General features: G+C 49.9%; 1 protein-coding gene across 7 annotated transcripts in view; it reads right to left on the bottom strand.

Moving 5' to 3' along the window:
* The window catches only part of GSG1L (GSG1 like), a 206,389-nt gene that overhangs the window by 29,440 nt on the left and 160,653 nt on the right, over positions 1 to 16,296 (bottom strand). For all 7 annotated transcript variants that reach the window (XR_006197664.1, XM_042921540.1, XM_042921542.1 and 4 more), the window contains one exon: positions 9,342 to 9,453. Coding sequence is in view for 6 of the 7 variants with exons in the window: in XM_042921540.1 (XP_042777474.1) it covers positions 9,342 to 9,453 (112 nt within the window). In the remaining variant the exon portion in view is untranslated. The remainder of the gene's footprint in view (positions 1 to 9,341; positions 9,454 to 16,296) is intronic.

Genomic DNA, 16,296 nt, shown 5'->3' with positions numbered 1-16,296 from the left:
GTAGCTGTAATAGACAGGCATGGGGTCCACTTGGCCCCCTCTTAGAACGGCCTTGTCCATCAAAGAGTCCAGTAGGTGACCCCGCCCCCCTGTTCATACATGACTGGATGAGGGCTGAACATCTGGGAAGCTGGTCCAATCAGATACTCTCTCCTCTGAGCAATGAAACTCAAGACTAGTTCAATGTGGGGTACGTGTTTAGACAGGTGGAAATTAAAAGCATGATGATGGCAAATGAAGAAGCAGGCTTTTTCTGGGATTCCACAAGGATACATTGGTTAGTTTTGCCTGACCAGCATCCATTCTGTTAAGGGACCAGTGCTCCCCTCTTCTCAGGTCATGTGGTTTGTATGGAGCTGGCCTCACCCCCCCCCCCCAACCTTTAGGCGTGATCACATGGCCAACACCTGGCCAATGAGAGCATCACTTCCCTCTGGCCACAGATATTGGTTCAAGGATGGGCATGTGACACCCGATCCCAGGACTCTTGCTCAAGCTGTTGGAAAACAGGGCTCATCTTTCTCCTGGGGTACCACACGGGTGGGATTTGAGCCTGGAGCTGCTGGGGCCTGCCTTGCCACTATGCAACCTGCTAATGAGGCTGCCTCAAAGCAGAGCCACGAAAAGGAGCTAGATCCTTGAGCTGAAGCCATTATCCCTGGATTTTTCAGTGATGGGTGCCCAAATTCCTTTATCAGATTTTTTTTCCCCTAAGCCAATTTGAATTGGGTTTCTGTCATTGGCAACCCAAGTTCTTATACAATTACTTTTTATACATTCCCTTCTTCTACATAGCTTAGTTTTAAAGTGAATTTCTAGTCTTGTCTAGGAGCAGGTCAACTACCAACTCTGATGACCCAACGAGAGGAGGAGTCTCTCTCTATCACATACCCCTGTTCAGCGTCCTCTCAGCCCTCACCACACCCTGTAATTCCCCTGTAGCTTTGTTTCCCCCTATTATTTATTATTCTTTGTTTTTAAATGAAACTTTCTATTTTGAGATAATTATAGATTCACATGCAGTTGTAAGAAATCATGCAGAGCGATCCATCCATGTACGTTTTCCCCGGTTTCCCTCATGGTAACATCTTGCAAACACAGAACAAGCATATTGACACGGATACAATCGAGATACAGAATATTTCCATCCATCACCGCAATGATCTCTCCTGTGGCCATTTTACAGCCACACCCACTCCCCTCCCAAACTCTGGCAACCAGTAATCAGTTCTTCATTTCTATAATCTTGTCATTTTAAGAATGCTATATAAATGGAATTGCACAGCATGTATCTTGGGGATTGGCTTTTTTACTCGGTGTGATTCTCTGGAGAGTCGTCCCTGTTGCATGTATCAACCATTTGTTCCCTGATATCGCTGAGTTTCTCCACATCTGCATCAGCATTTCATGTTGTCACTTTTTTTTTTATTTTAGCGATTCTGATAGATGTGTAGTAACACCTCATCATGGTTTCCATTTGCATTTTCCTAATGGCTAATGGTGGTGAACATCTTTTCAGTTGCTTACTTGCCATCTGTTTATCCTCTTTGGCAAAATCTCTGTTCATGTCTTCCTGCCCACTTTTTAATCGAGTTGTTTTGCTGCTGTTATTGTTTACTTTTGAGTTTTGAGTGTTTTCATTGATCCTAGCTACGAGTCCTTTGTCAGAGCGGAGGCTAACAAGTCTTTTCTTCCTCAGCAACTTGTCTTTTCAACCTCTTAACAAGGTCTGTCACAGAGCAAAAGTGTTTAATTTTGCTGAAATCCAATTTATCAAATGTTCCTTTTATGTTTTTGATCCAATCGATATTAAATCTAAGACCTCTTTGCCTAGGTCTAGATTCAAAGATTTTCTATTTTTTTCTTCTAAAAACTTCATCATTTCACAATGTATATGTAGGTCCATGATCCATTCTGAGTTAATTTTTAGATAATGCATGGAGTTTAGATCGAGTGCTTTTTTGTTGTGTTTTGTTTTGTTTTTTTTACCTATGACTGTCCAGTAGCTCCTGCAATATTTGTTGAAAAGGCTACTCCCCCCTCCACGGAACGGAAATGCATCTTTGTCAAATATCAATGAGGCATATTTTTGGGTTCCTTATTCCACACCGTTGATCTGTGTGTCTACCCCTCCACCAATACCACACAATCTAGACTACCGTAACTATGTATTAAGTCTTGAAGTTGGGAAGACTTCCCAATTTTAGCCTTCCACTTTTAGCCTTCTTTTTCAAACTTATTTTAGCTATTCTAGCTCCTTTGCCTTTCCTAATAAATTTTAAAATAATCTTACCTATACCTACAAGAAATCTTGCTGAGATTTTCACAGGAATTGCATGAAACTGTATACTAGCTCGAGGAGAACTGACATCTTCACCACAAACACGCTGTCTCTCTCCATCTATTTGGATCTTCTCTGATTCCTTTCATTGGCATTTTGTGGTTTTCACCATGGAAGGCCTACAAATGTTTTGTTAGATTGATGATGAAGCGTTCACTGTGTTGAATGCAAATGGTATTGTATTTTTAGTTTTGTTGTCCAACTGTTCAATGCCGGTTTATGGAAACATAATAGGTTTTTACATTATTTGTCTCATATCCTGAGACTCTACTGAACCTATACATCAGGTCTAGGCATGTTTTGGTAGATGTCTTGGACTTTTCTACATAGACAATCCTGTCATCTGCAAACAAGTCTGGTTTATTTCTTCCTTTCCAATCTGTGTGCCTTTTATTTACTTTTCGTGCTTTATTGCACTAGCAAGAAATTCCAGCACTATGTTGAGGAAGAGTGGCGCTCCCAGTCTTAGGGAGAAAACGTTCAGTCCTGTTACTGCCTGCTGGGGGTGAGGTCCAGGCTCCCCGTGGGATTTCCACTGCCACTTGGGGATGGGTGGGGCTTGTTACTTTCCCAGCAAAGTGACAGTCCCAGCTCCCTACTCTGGCACCACCACAGCAGGTGAGGGGGCATGCAGTTAGGTGCCTCCTTATAGCCTGGTGAGGGGAGTCTAAGCTTGGCATGAGTGGGGGTCAAACCACAGTTGTTGGGGTTGTTGTTTTTTTTGTCTGTTATGTATCACTATACGGTTATTGCTAAACATTCTGTCTTGGTAGGCTGCCCCTTTCCTGGTCTTTGGCTATAGAAAGCAGACTCCATGGTGTGTGTGTGTGTGTGTGTGTGTGTGTGTGCACGCGTGCACGCCTTTTCACATTGCTGGCTTGCTGACTTCTTCATTTGTAGATCGGGATGCGCTAGACAAAAAGTACTCACCAATGTGCTCTCAGTCCCTGGCCAGCCTGCTGTCTCGTGTCTACCTTTTAGCATCCTCTTATGCTGCTTTATGTATAATGTTCCAGGAGTGCTAGCCGGGACTTAGCAGGAGGAATAGGGAGAAGGATGTCTATTCCATCATCCCAGAAGCGGTAGCTCCCCCACTCCCGCCCCAGAACATCAGCTTCATGAAAACAGGAGCTTTGTTTTGTTCCCGGCTATATGCTCAGCACCAAGGACAGTGCCTGGCACATAGCAGGTGCTCAATAAATATTTGCAGAATGAACAAACACAGATTGAACAGCTATAAAAATACTGCCCTGCTTTTAATGTGGGTGAGGGGCTCAGAGCCTCATCCTCCCTGCCGTGCCTCATCCCAAGACCCCTCTGGTCCCTCACGCAGGACACTGTTTGAAAACCTCGGGACTGGAACGCTTCCTGCTGTTTGCAGCTTGCAATTCTGAGCTGGTGCACCCCTGGGCTGCTGCCTGAGGTACGTGGGTGGTTGGCCTGGTTTTTGGAGCCAAGAGCAGAGTGGACACTGTGGGGAGGAAAGGGGAGGGTGATGGGGTGGACAGAGTGACTGTCAACTACTCTGTCCTCTGGGAGCTGTGGGGGGCAGGGGCAGGGGAATGCCGGGGGCCGATTCAGAGATGCATAGATGCCACCTTGCAGTGTCCCCCAGGCCCTCCTCCGTGGGAAGACTGTTAACTGACCACTGAGGGGGGCAGCCCTAGTTCTCTTTCAGGCCAGACGGGCACAGAATCATTGTGCCCAAATGCTCGGTCCAGGCCATGCTCAGTGCCCCAGAGCTGATGGGACCAGGAGCTGATGACGGCAGGTTCTGGGGCCCCAGGCAGTCCGGCCATGGCCAGCAGGCGTCCTTGGGCGGCCACACCTCTCCTTCCCTTCCCTGGTCTTAAACAAAAGGAGGCAAGAACCACCTGCCTTGAGGGACATGAGAAAGAGTGAGAGCTTCCTGCTGATCACACAGCCTCTCAGCAGGGACACCAGCAAACACATCCTCCCCAGTGGCTCTTTGGGGCCAAGGTTCTTCTACGGTCATGGCAGCAGAACCCCCCACCCCTAAGGGATCGATCTGCTGAAATGCCAGCTAAGGCCTGCAGAGAGGGCAGGGCAGCCAAGGGTCCTGAGAGAGAGGGAAGAGGCTAGCCTTCTATTTCCACAGGGTTGTGGAGACTGGAAGGGAACAAGGGGAGGAAGGGAGGGGGCAGCAGTGAGGCCATCACACTTCACACAGATGGGGTCCCAGAAGCAAACAGAGAGGCACCACCTCTCTGGGACCTGGCCCAACTTGCTGCTCTCTTGCTGTGTGACCTGTGCCAAATCGCTTAACCTCTCTGGGCTTCTAGCTCTTATAAAGCTACAACTCCACGATGCTCTCCTACCCTCAGTCTGCAGACTAAATGCTCAGGACTGGGGTTTCACTGTGTGTGTTGTGGTAGGAGGGGCCCTTTTTTCCTATCTTTCTCACTTTGATCAAATTGAAAACAGAAGCACAGAGTGACTAGCTTTCCCCTTCCCCGCCATCGCCAGGAAAACGGACACGCTGACATTCCACGTGGGGGTCACAAACACATTCCCGCAGACTCAGCTGGATGGTGAAGTGAGGAAAGTATAAGGCGAGAAGGAGTGGTGGGGACAGGGGTGAACCGGACAGCATGGGCCCCATCTACGGGGGCAGCCACCCCTCAGCTTCAGCTGCCGGCTGCCATGTGGCAATGCCAGTTAGGCAAGGACATAGCCCCTAATGGTCAAGAGAAGCCCAAAACTTGGATTTTTGCCTAAAATGTTTGCCTTTTTTTAGACTGTTAAAAGCAAATACAACTTTTATAGAACATCGTGGCAGGCCACCCAAAACGTCTACTGGCTGGGTTCAGCCCCTGGGCTAAGAGGAGAGTTTTTTTTGGAAAAAAAAAAAAAACAAACAAACAGGCGGGAGGGCTGGAGGGGCTCCGGGCTCAGGGTGAGGATGGGGTTCTGAAGCTCTATCACGGCCACACCAGCGAGCTGGGCAGTGACAGGAAGTCACGGCCAGGGCTGGATACTAAGAGAACACTAAAGTCCTGGGAGCAAATGCGAGCGGTGCATCCAGGGCGGATGGAGACCCTGTGAGGCATGCGTTATTATTATCGACTCGAGAGATGAATCACTTGAGACGCTGGGTTGCTTGCCTTTAATAATAACATGCGTGGAGCACATCCTCTGTGCTAAGCACCTCACACGTGTTATTTCATATAGTCCTCATTGCAGCCCCTCCCTAAGGATGCCCCCGCCGGGAGCCTCACCTCCCGGGGTTCATGCTTTGTGTGGGCCCCTTCTCCTTGAATCTGGCCCATCACTTGCGCTTGACCAACAGACGCAGCGGAAACGACAGTGTGACTTCTGAGGCAAGGTCACAAAATAAACTTGTAGGTTCTGCTCGGATCTCTCGGAATGCTTGCTCCCCACAGGGGCCCGGCCACCGGCCTGGAGAAGCTGGTCCTGCTGACAGCCTAGCTGAGCCCCCAGCCCCCGGCCAGCACCCACAGCCAGTGCTGGGAGGGCCCAGCTTGGACCGCCCACCCAGCCAAGCCCCAGATGACTCCAGCCCTGGCCAGCATCCCACCGAAGCGTCATGGAAGACGCCGAGCAAGGAATACCCAGCTAAACCCAGTCAACCCGTTAAGCCATAAGAGACAATAACACATTTTTATTTTAAGCCACTACATTTTAGGGTGATGTGTTGTAAATCCACAGAAAACTGACAGACTGCTTGCCAAGAGACTCGGGCCATCTCCCCATTTTACAGCTGAGGATACTGAGGCATGGGGAGGCGGAGGGACCTGGTGCGAGTCCACGGCTGGTGAGGGTCAAAGTGGGGATATGCTCCCAAGTTGTCTGAGCCCAGAGGCCACCCTTCAACCACCCCTCCGCAGTGCCTGCCCCCAGCGGCCCAGCAGTGCATGTCGGCAAGGTGTGAACGAGGCCGTCTGACTCTCAACCGTGGACCCTTCCCCTTCCTGGGCACGTGTGCCTCCCAGAAGCCGGTGCCCAACATCAGCTGGGCATCTCTGATCCCCGACCTCCCAAGTCTCCGCGGCCTGTCTCGCTCTGCTGGGCGGGGAGGCAGAGGCTGGCGCTGTCTGGCCTCAAAGCTGCTCTCCTGCCTGGTGCCTGGGGCGGGGATGGGGGAGGCGCTGGGGCCAGAATTTTGACAAACGGCCTCACACATATTAAACAAGAGAAATGACACAATGACGCTGCACAGCCCTGGCGAGGCCCCAAAAGCAAGGGATGAAAAATGGGGCTGATCCATCTTGCAGGCCTTGGTGACAAGAAGAAATGGATCAGCCCTAATAGGGACCGCACGTTGGGCCCCGGCCTTAAATAAGTCAGATGAGAATGAGGCCAGCCCCAAGGGAACAGGAGCAGGGCAGGAGGCCTGGCTTCCCGGGAAGGAAAGCTTCCCATGGCCGACACCGGCAGGGGTCGGAGAGTGCCAGGGCGGAGAGCCAGGGGCTTCTAGAATCCTATTGCTACTTAAGGCTGTGGGACTCCGGGTGCGTGACCCAACCTTTCTGAGCAACACGGGGGGGGGGGGGGGGTTGTGTGTGTTAAATTTCATATGGAAATCAGTAACATCAGAAGGGCTGGTGTTTGAGAGCACTTCCCGTGTGTCAAACAGCGTGCCACGCACATCCACAAAAAGTGTCTACGTATCACCCCGTTCTCGCAGAGGCAGAATACAGAGGTTAGGAGTGTGGGCTCTGAGGCCACACTGCCCGGGTTCAGATCCCAGCCCTGCCGCTCAGCGGCCAGAGAGAGCTTGGGCGGGTTACTTAGGTTGCCTGTGCCTCAGTTTCCCCTCCACAAAATTTCCACCGCACCGCGCCGTTGCGATGGTGACATACCAGGCCTCGATACGTGGCATAGGTGGTCACATACGTGTTCACACCCAAGAATGTTCATTCCTTTCCTTTGCCCCCTTCTCTAGCTCAGGTGACCACCGTCCAAGGTCGAGAGCTCAGGCGACAGCTGCTAGGAGGAGGGAAGTGTAGGGCAACAGGGGGCACCAGAGCCTTAGCTGGTTTCCCCGTGAGCCTTCCACTTAAGAGGGATCAACGATGGTGTTGGGAGGGTCAAGGTCCCTTTAAGACACGTGCCTTTGCAAAGCAGAAACCAAACAGAGGGTGGGAAGGGGTGAAATTAGCAAGAGTCCCCAGTGGTCTGGAAGGGGGTCCTTCTTACTTGAAGCTCTACTCCTACTCCTACTCCATTCTGAGGATCCTCCAAAGTCTCTGTACCTCCTGTCCCCTCTGCCCAGCACATTGTCTTATTCCCTTCTCCACATTTTGCCCGATCACATTCTCCCCAGAGGACCCTCCCTGCCCGAAGCTGGGTCAGCAACCCCTCCTCTGTGCTCCCACAGCAGTCTGTGAGCCACCCCCATATCCACATTACAGCTTGTTTCCTTGTCTCATTCACCTGTCACCACGCTGTCTTCACCACTGCTGTACCCCCAGCACTTAGGAGAGCGGCTGTCCCCGAGTAAGCAATCGGTAAATGCATGTAAAGTGACTGAGTGGATAAGTGATTCCCGGCCACCAGAGGCAGGCCTGCATACCTCGTGTAATGGACAACTGAGGTCGTTGTCTTTCCTCCTTCTGATAACCCCGCCTCACCCCTAATTTTCCACTGGGGAGGCTCCTCCTCCTGTCTCTGTCCAAGGGATTGGGTGGGGCCAATCCCGCCGCCTGGACCTTGTGACTCAGGCCAGACCAATCAGGGTCGAAATCATTGGTCACGGGATGGGCACACGACTTAAGCTAATCCAATGACAGCCATAACCAGGATTTTGGCGGGAAATATGGGAAAGAAGCCTCATCTCTCTGCTGGTATTGCTACGTTTGTAAAATGGAAGCCTAGAGCTGGGCATGGTGACCATCTTTGCTTAGGGAAGGCTGCCTGTGAATGAAGACAAGACAAAGGACAAAGGGAAGAGAGACAGGCAAGGGGGCGGGGAGAGCTCCTGATAAATCACCTGAGCACCTGGACCCAGCTGTGCCTGGGGCAGATGCTCACCCAGCACCCATCCCGGTCATTCACCACCGGAGAGCTTTGGGCTCATTCCTCGCCCGAGAGGTAAGCGGGGGCAAGCAGAGCCAATACGCTCCTGGCCCTCCCTCAGCTGTGGTGATGATTCGGGAGAGAGAAGATGACCCGTGGCCCCTGATGGGCCCATCAGGGGGAGACCGGGGACTTCGGTCAACGTTGGGGAAAGAGGAACCCTCCCTTCCCCCGTATGTGAAGGAAGAAGCACCAGGAGGGAGCTTTCTCACCACCAGGAGGAAAGCCCACCCAGGGACAGGGTTAAATTCGCAGAGGGTCACGACGGATTTTTCCGTCGTGACCCGAGGCCCCCCAGCTGACCCAACTGGACTTCTGGGTCACCCGAACTAACACACACCCCTTGTTTACTTGGCTCGGGAGTCTACTGATTCTGTCTTGCTCTTGCATACAAAACTTATCAGACCTCCCAGGCCCGCCCACCCCCACCGCCCCCAACTCATCAGCTTCCACCTCCACCTTCCAGAACAGCCTGTGTGGCAGGGGTCGGAAGCTTTACTCTGTAAAGGGCCGGGCGGTGGACATTTTAGGCTTCGTGGGCCACTGAGTGTCGCCTGCAACTGCCCAGCTCTGCCATTGTAGCGTGAAAGCAGCCACAAGACAACGCGTGAATAATGACAGTGGCTCTGTCCCAATAAAACTTTATTTATGGACACTGAAATTTAAGGTGCACATTATTTCCACACATCACAAGATGTTATTCTTCTTTTGATTGATTTCAAGCATCTGAATATGTAAAAACCATCCTTAAGTTGAGGGCTGCATAAAAGCAGGTAGTGGATGGGCCATAGTTTGCCAACCCCAGAGCTAGAGTCTCAAAGTCCCTGTGCACTCTGGGTTACCCTTGCCTTCTTCTGCCCTTCCTCCCTCGCCTGGGCCGAGCTGCCGAAGGCCCAGCATGCGTGGGGGCTCTGGTGTCTGAAGGTCAAAGGCCACTTACCAGAAGGACCATCCGTAGTCCCAGGAGTGGGGTCTCCAGTCTTCAGGGCCGAGGCTCACGGTGACCTGGAACACCTGTGTGTACATCATGTGGGCGACCATTCCCAGGAGGCCTGTGGGGGGAGCAGAACAAGAGGTCAGGAAGCAAGGTGGAGCTCTGTCCACCTTTGTCCTGTGGGCCTGTCAGTGCTGGGGGACAGCACGGAAGGGGAAGGGCCGTTGGTAGGACCAGAGCGGGGAAGCCAGAGGGTGGTGTTTTCTAAGCCAGCCAAGGAGCTTGAGTCTGAGCAAAAAGGTACAGGGAAGGCGTGGAGAAATTAAACAAAGGAGACACAGGGTCAAATCTGCACAGATGGGCAGACTTTTTCTTTGTCTTTTTTTTAAGTTTACTTATTTATTGTGAGAGACAGAGACATCATGAGTGGGGGGCGGGCAGAGAGAGAGAGAGAGGGAGAGAGAGAATCCCAAGCTGTTGTCTGGGAGCCTGACTCGGGGCTTGAACTCACGAAACCGTGAGATCGTGACCTGAGCCGGAACTAAGAGTCAGATGCTTAACCGCCTGAGCCACCGGGAGCCCCGAACCTTTTCCGTTAAGTACCAGGTAAGTAGATATTTCAGGCTCTGTGGTCCACGCAGTCTCTGTTGTAACTACTTCTCTACTGTCGTAGCACAAAAGAGTCAGAGACAATAAACGTATGAATGGATGAGTATGGCTGTGTACCAATAAAACTTTACAAAAACAGGCACCGAGCCAGATTTTAACCCGTGGGCTATAGTTTGCAGATTCCTGTGTTAGGAGGTCATTTGGGAGAAGCAGCCTAGAGGGTATTTTTCAAACTGCAGGTGCTGATTCGCTAGATTAGTGGGTCATGAAATCACCTTCAATGATTGCCACTGTTGACTGCCACATTAAAAAAAAAAGAAGAAGAAGAATGGAACAGAATGGAACGGAATAGAAATATCTGATACGTCAAACGTAGCAGGAATGAATATTGTTTTGGAGAACTTTTCAGTTCTATGCATGTGTACATGGGCGCAGTGACTGAAACATGAAATGTTTTTCTGCGGCTCATGGTCAAAAATCTTTGAGCCCACTGGCTGGAAGAACTTGGATTCCAGGGGATCTGAGTGGGAATCCTCTTCCACCACGTTTTCATCACGTAGCACGGGGCAAAGCCTCACTCTCTGAGCTTCAAGTCCTTGAATCCGAAGACGAGGATTGTGACACGTAAGGCAAAGAGTAAGTGAAGTGAGGCAAGGCAGCCTCAAGTCTGTGCTCAGTGGCATGTAATCATTATAGTCACCAGGATTATTATAAATCTGGGGACCTTTCTCTGTGTGGACTGTGGAATCTGGAGCCCTTAGGAACCTAACCTTAAGATAGAGTGATACCGGGGCGCCTGGGTGGCTCGGTCGGTTAAGCGTCCGACTTCGGCTCAGGTCATGATCTCACGGTCCGTGAGTTCGAGCCCCGCATCGGGTTCTGTGCTGACAGCTCAGAGCCTGGAGCCTGCTTCGGATTCTGTGTCTCCCTCTCTCTCTGACCCTCCCCCGTTCATGCTCTGTCTCTCTCTGTCTCAAAAATAAATAAACATTAAAAAAAAAATTAAAAAAAAAAAAGATAGAGTGATACACTATTAATGAGAAGGGGAGGGGTAGATAACAAGAAGAAAGGAAAACACCCATGTTTGTGCACCTGCTATGTGCCAAGCACTCTGTATGATTACTTCTTAATTTTCATAACAACCCTCTGAAGTATCATGAAGTACCTTGATCAGGACTATGTACCGTTGTTCAGGTTGCCCACTGCACATCTCCATAGGGCCCCATTCCCAATACAGTCTATGTTGAAGCAGAGTTGAAGCAGAACCATGCCTACAAGGCCGTATGTGGTAGCCCTGAATATGATTATTCCATTCCACAGGGGAGAAAATAGAAGCCCGGAGTGGGAAAGTCTGTCCAAGGTCACAGAGGGAGTCAATGGCATAGTTGTGACTGGTGCCCATATCCAAATGCCCTCAACTCCAAGGCTCTCCACCCTCTCCCCTCTTCTTGAAGAGGAGGCCAGAGAAAAGATGGAGATAAGGAGTGGAGAGATGGAGGTTCAGCAAAGGCAGAAGTAAAGAGGGAGTGGGGTTCTGTGTCCTGGAACCCAGGGTGGGGAATGGAGGGAGGAAGCCATCCTGTGTTCCCACAGGGTGAAGATAAATGGTTAACAACTGATTCTCCAGAGGCAAAAGAAAAGCCCTGATTTGTAGCGTCTGTCAGGTTCCACGGTGCAACTACGGCCAATGCCAAGCGACCAATGTGAGGTCACGGAAGGCAGAGCAGAGGAGAGGTGTGCCCAGTTGGCACCAGTAGGCTCCAGCACACCTCGTGCCTGACGCCAGTCACTGGACCCCAGGCCCAAAGGAGACCAAGGACTCTGTGGTTGTCTGCGTCTCTGAGCCTGGGTCAGCCCCTCATAGACACTTCTCGCTATTCTCTGACTGCAGATTAGAGCTGGTGGGGAGCCCTCGAGTCAGGAAATCCCAGGGAGGAAATCCAGGCACCACGACAGGTGCTGAGGCCTCCTCAGGAGCCTCCTAAAAGTCCATCCTCCCCCAGGCTGTCTCTGCCAGGCCCGAGTACATCCTAGACCACATCCTTAGTTGTGCCCTGGCAGGTGGCGCAGAACTGACCTGGGCTATCCCACCCATTCAACAGCACCCTCTCTGGTCCTCTCTGCCTTGGCCCAGTCTGTTGAAAGGAGGCGAACGGTGAGCCATATGGATATCTTCTTTTTCGTCACTTGACACAATTCTGGGTGAACTTGCCAAGACGTACGTAACTGATATAGCTTATTCTTCGGAGCCAACGCATACAATTGCTTAATAACGAAGGAATAACGAAGGAATTGTTTTATCTACCCAATCGATGGATGGTACTAGGTCTTGTCCCGTTTTCGGCTCTACAAGAAATGCTGCGATGAACACCTTTCTACAAATCTTTTTGGGGATGCAAGCAAGTACTGCTCCAGATGGAATAATAAGAGTTGCTGGGTTATAAAGTATATGCATTTTAAATTTGAGTCAATGTCAGAAAATTGCTCTCCTGCATGGTAGCCCCATCATGTGTTTCTGCCAGCTGTCTGGGGGTACTTACCTAAACCTTCACCAACACTGCAGATTCCAAAACATGAAAAGCTGTGCCCATCGCATGATGCAGAATGACACCTCAACATTGTTGTAAATTTTATATTTCCCTCATACTAGTGAGCTTGGGCGTGTTTCACACGTTTATTGACCATGCCTATCTCTGTCTATATAGCGCCTGTCTGTATCCTTTGTCAATTTTTTCTTTAAAAAAAAAGTATTTTCTCTTATCAGTTGGTAGGAATTTTTTATGTATTCTAGATACTAATCCTGTCTGTCACGTAGACTACCCAAGAGTTTACTGCTCTGTCTTTTCCCATGTACCAAACACCTTTTTGTTTTTTTAAATTAATAGACTTTACTTTTTAGAGCAGGTTTAGGGTCACAGAAAAAGTGAGGGGAAATTATGGAGAGTTCCCATGTGTCCCCAGTCACCACCGCCACAATCTCCCATATGATTAACATCTTGCATTCGTGTGGTACATTTGTTACAATTGATGAGCCAATACTGATCCATTATTATTAACTAAATCCTGAGTTTACATTAGGGTTCACTCTTCGTGTTGCACATTCTATGGGCTTTGATAAATGTATACTGACAGGTAACCACCATTACTGTGCCGAATCGTTTCATAGCCTTAAGAATCCCCTGTACTCCACCTTTTTATCCCTCCCTCCCTCTCTGCCTCCCTGAACCCCTGGCAAACACTGATCTGTTTATAGTGTCCACAGGCTTGCCTTTTCCAGAATGTCATATAGTTGGAATCACATAGTACATAGCCTTCTCAGGCTGGCTTCTCTCACTTAGCAATATGCACTTAAGGTCCCTCTCTGTCTCTTCATGGCTTTTTAGTGCTGAATAATGTTCCATCGTCTGGACCCATCACAGGCCATTTACCTGTGGTCCAGTTATCTGTGGAAGGACATCTCAGTTGCTTCCAAGTTTTGGCAATTGTGAATAAAGCTGCTTTTGTCAAACACTTTGATATCTGATATAGTCAAATTTACCAGGCTTTTCCTTTGCAGTTTTCACATGCTGTGTCTATCTTTTTGGAAAAGGAACACCTGTAAATGCATTGTCCTATATTTTTATATTAATTCACCTAGAATTTATCTTGGTGAATGGTGTGAGTTAAGGATGTAAGTTAAGTGTTTTTAATGAGTAGCTGATTGTCTTGAATCCTCATAGAATGACCTGTCCTTTCCCCCACTGATTTCATTTTTATTTTATTTATTTTAATTTTTTTAAATTATTACGTTTCTTTATTTTTGATAGGCAGAGAGAGACAGAGCATGAGTGGGGGAGGGGTAGAGAGGGAGACACAGAATCGGAAGCAGGTTCCAGGCTCTGAGCCGTCAGCCCAGAGCTCAACGCAGGGCTCGAACCCACGAACTGTGAGATCACGACCTGAGCCAAAGTCGTGAGCCACCCAGGTGCCCCTGATTTTATTTTTATTTTATTTATTTATCTTGAGAGAAAGAGACAGCACGAGCAGGGAAGGGGCAGAGAGAGACAGAGAGAGAGAATCCCAAGCAGGCTCCACACTGTCAGCACAGAACCCGATGTGGGGGACAATCTCATGAACCATAAGATAATGACCTGAGCCGAAATCCAACTGAGCCACCCAGGCGCCCCTTCCCAGCTGATTTTAAATGACACTGACATTCCAAGCCCCACCTGTACATGAGTGTTTCCTGATGTCACTCTATTCTACAGGTCTGCCTCTGTTCTTGTGTCAATGCCACACTCTTTTACCCCTTATAAGTCACAGTAGAGTCTGTTATCTGGGAGGACAGCCTACCCCCCGCTCACTTCCCAGTGCTCGTTCCCCCTAGAATTGCTGCCTTACCCAGGAACCTTGCGCCTTTAGTGGGGTCCTGACCCCTTCCCTAGCCCCAACCAGTCCCTTTCTGGGTTTGTGGGGGTGGGGGGGTGGGGGGGAGGGCTCACTCTCCAAACCCTCAGCTGTTCTAACTTCTTGAGTTTCTTCTGCACTATGCCAGTCCAGATGCTCTCCGAGTTATGTGGCCTCTGCGTGTCTTGTTTTCTCATCTATAAAATGGGGACATCAGTAGACACAGGTAATCCCAATGAGCATCTACTAATGAAGGAAAGCGTTCATGAGAACAACCACTCCTTCTATTAGGGCAGTGGGGACATGACGAAAACACCTAGCGAGACCCAGAAGCCAGACCCAGCCTGTTGGCAGAACAATTTTCTAAACTGTTAGTTTGGAAAAGCAGTGATTTCTCAATCGGATTCCATTTACTCCCAAATATGAAAGGCCTTGCTTTAAGAAAAGTCAATAAATGAAAATTATTTCTTCATTCAAAGAATTCAAAGATAGGCTGGTGAGTTTCTCTGACTGCCTTTTGAAGAGTCTCCTTTAAACATCTGATCCTCGCCTGTGTTTCTGGAAGCATGTCTGTTCTGCACAGGGAAGTCCGTGGTAGCGTCTGTCACACAAACTCTCCGCAGAAGGAATTGTTTCCAACTCCTGCGAATTAGAAAGTGACTTTCTGCAGTTACCGCACCTCCTGAAATTGGCATGAAGGAGGCTTTCCTGCTCTGCGACTGCTGCTTCCTGGCGGCCGCACACCAGGAAGCGAAGGGCCGTAAATCTCATTTTCCAACTCCTGACACCGTAAGTGGGGGCCCCGACCCACATGGTGAGGCAGGCGTGGCTCCTTCCAGCCCCTGGGGGACACAGGAGGGCACTGGGGGCGAGGCTGACTGCGGGGTCAGAGCTGACCCCAGAGCGGGCAGGGCTGCCGTGACCCCCGCCCTGGCCTCCGCTGCTCACACTGAGGAAGGGAAAAGTCTGCTTTTAAGTCCAGAGGGGCTGGCGTGGGCCCAGAGGGAAGAGACAATGTCGGGAGGGTCAGGACGTTAGGCCCAGGGTAAAGCCACAGTGAAACAAAATGAGCACCAGCTATGTGACCTTGGGTAGGTGACCTCCCGTTTCTGTGCCTCAGTTTCCTCAACATAACACAGGGATAACAATAGCACCTACCTCATGGACTCATATGAGTATCCAGTGGCTTATATTCGTAAAGCATCTAGAACAGTGCTTGCATGCAGGAGGTCCTACAGTGGTGTTTCTTGAATGAATGAATGAATGAATGAATGAATGCTTGAGGCTCACTATATGGGCCCTCTAGACTCTACACTCGTCCAGGAACCTGGTTTGTGGCCCCCAGCACTCGGTAATATGTGTTGAATGAATAGATGACCACGGATGTCAAGGTGCGTGGGGGAGGGGCACTAGGCTGCCTGGTGGGAAGTCCTGGGTCTAGGATGTGGGAATGAACGAGGGCAGGGCCAGATTTTGGCAACTTTGGAGAGCGAGTTATCTACAGGAGCTAAGATGCGAGTCATCATTCATTTATTTATTATTCATTAATTCAATCAGTCAATGAATATTTATTGAATGCTTTTCATATGCCAGGCATTGTTCTAGCGCGTGGGGACCAGTGACACAGACAGACCGATGCCTTGCCCTTGAGGCCCAGACAACGAGCACGTAGGTTAACGAGAACACATCAGGTAGTGAAAAGTGCCACGATGCATTATAAAATAGGACAATGTGACGGGAGAGATCCCAGGGGCTGCTCAGACTGGGTGGTCAGGGAAGCCCTCTCTGGGGAGGTGACGTTTAAGCAAAGGCTTGAATGGGAGCTGGAGGCAGCCACAGGGAGGTCTGGGGAAGAGCACTCCAGTCAGAGGGAGAGGCCTGGTAAAGGCTGAAGGCAGGATCCTGACCTGGTGGGGTGGGGGGAGGGAGAAGAGGCTCCTGCAGAGGGGGACGGACAAGGTGTTTC

This window comes from Panthera leo, chromosome E3, assembly GCF_018350215.1.
Source record: "Panthera leo isolate Ple1 chromosome E3, P.leo_Ple1_pat1.1, whole genome shotgun sequence".
NCBI classification, from domain to species: domain Eukaryota; kingdom Metazoa; phylum Chordata; class Mammalia; order Carnivora; family Felidae; genus Panthera; species Panthera leo.
Note: the sequence above shows the minus strand (reverse complement) of the source record. Positions and strands in the feature narration are given on the sequence as shown.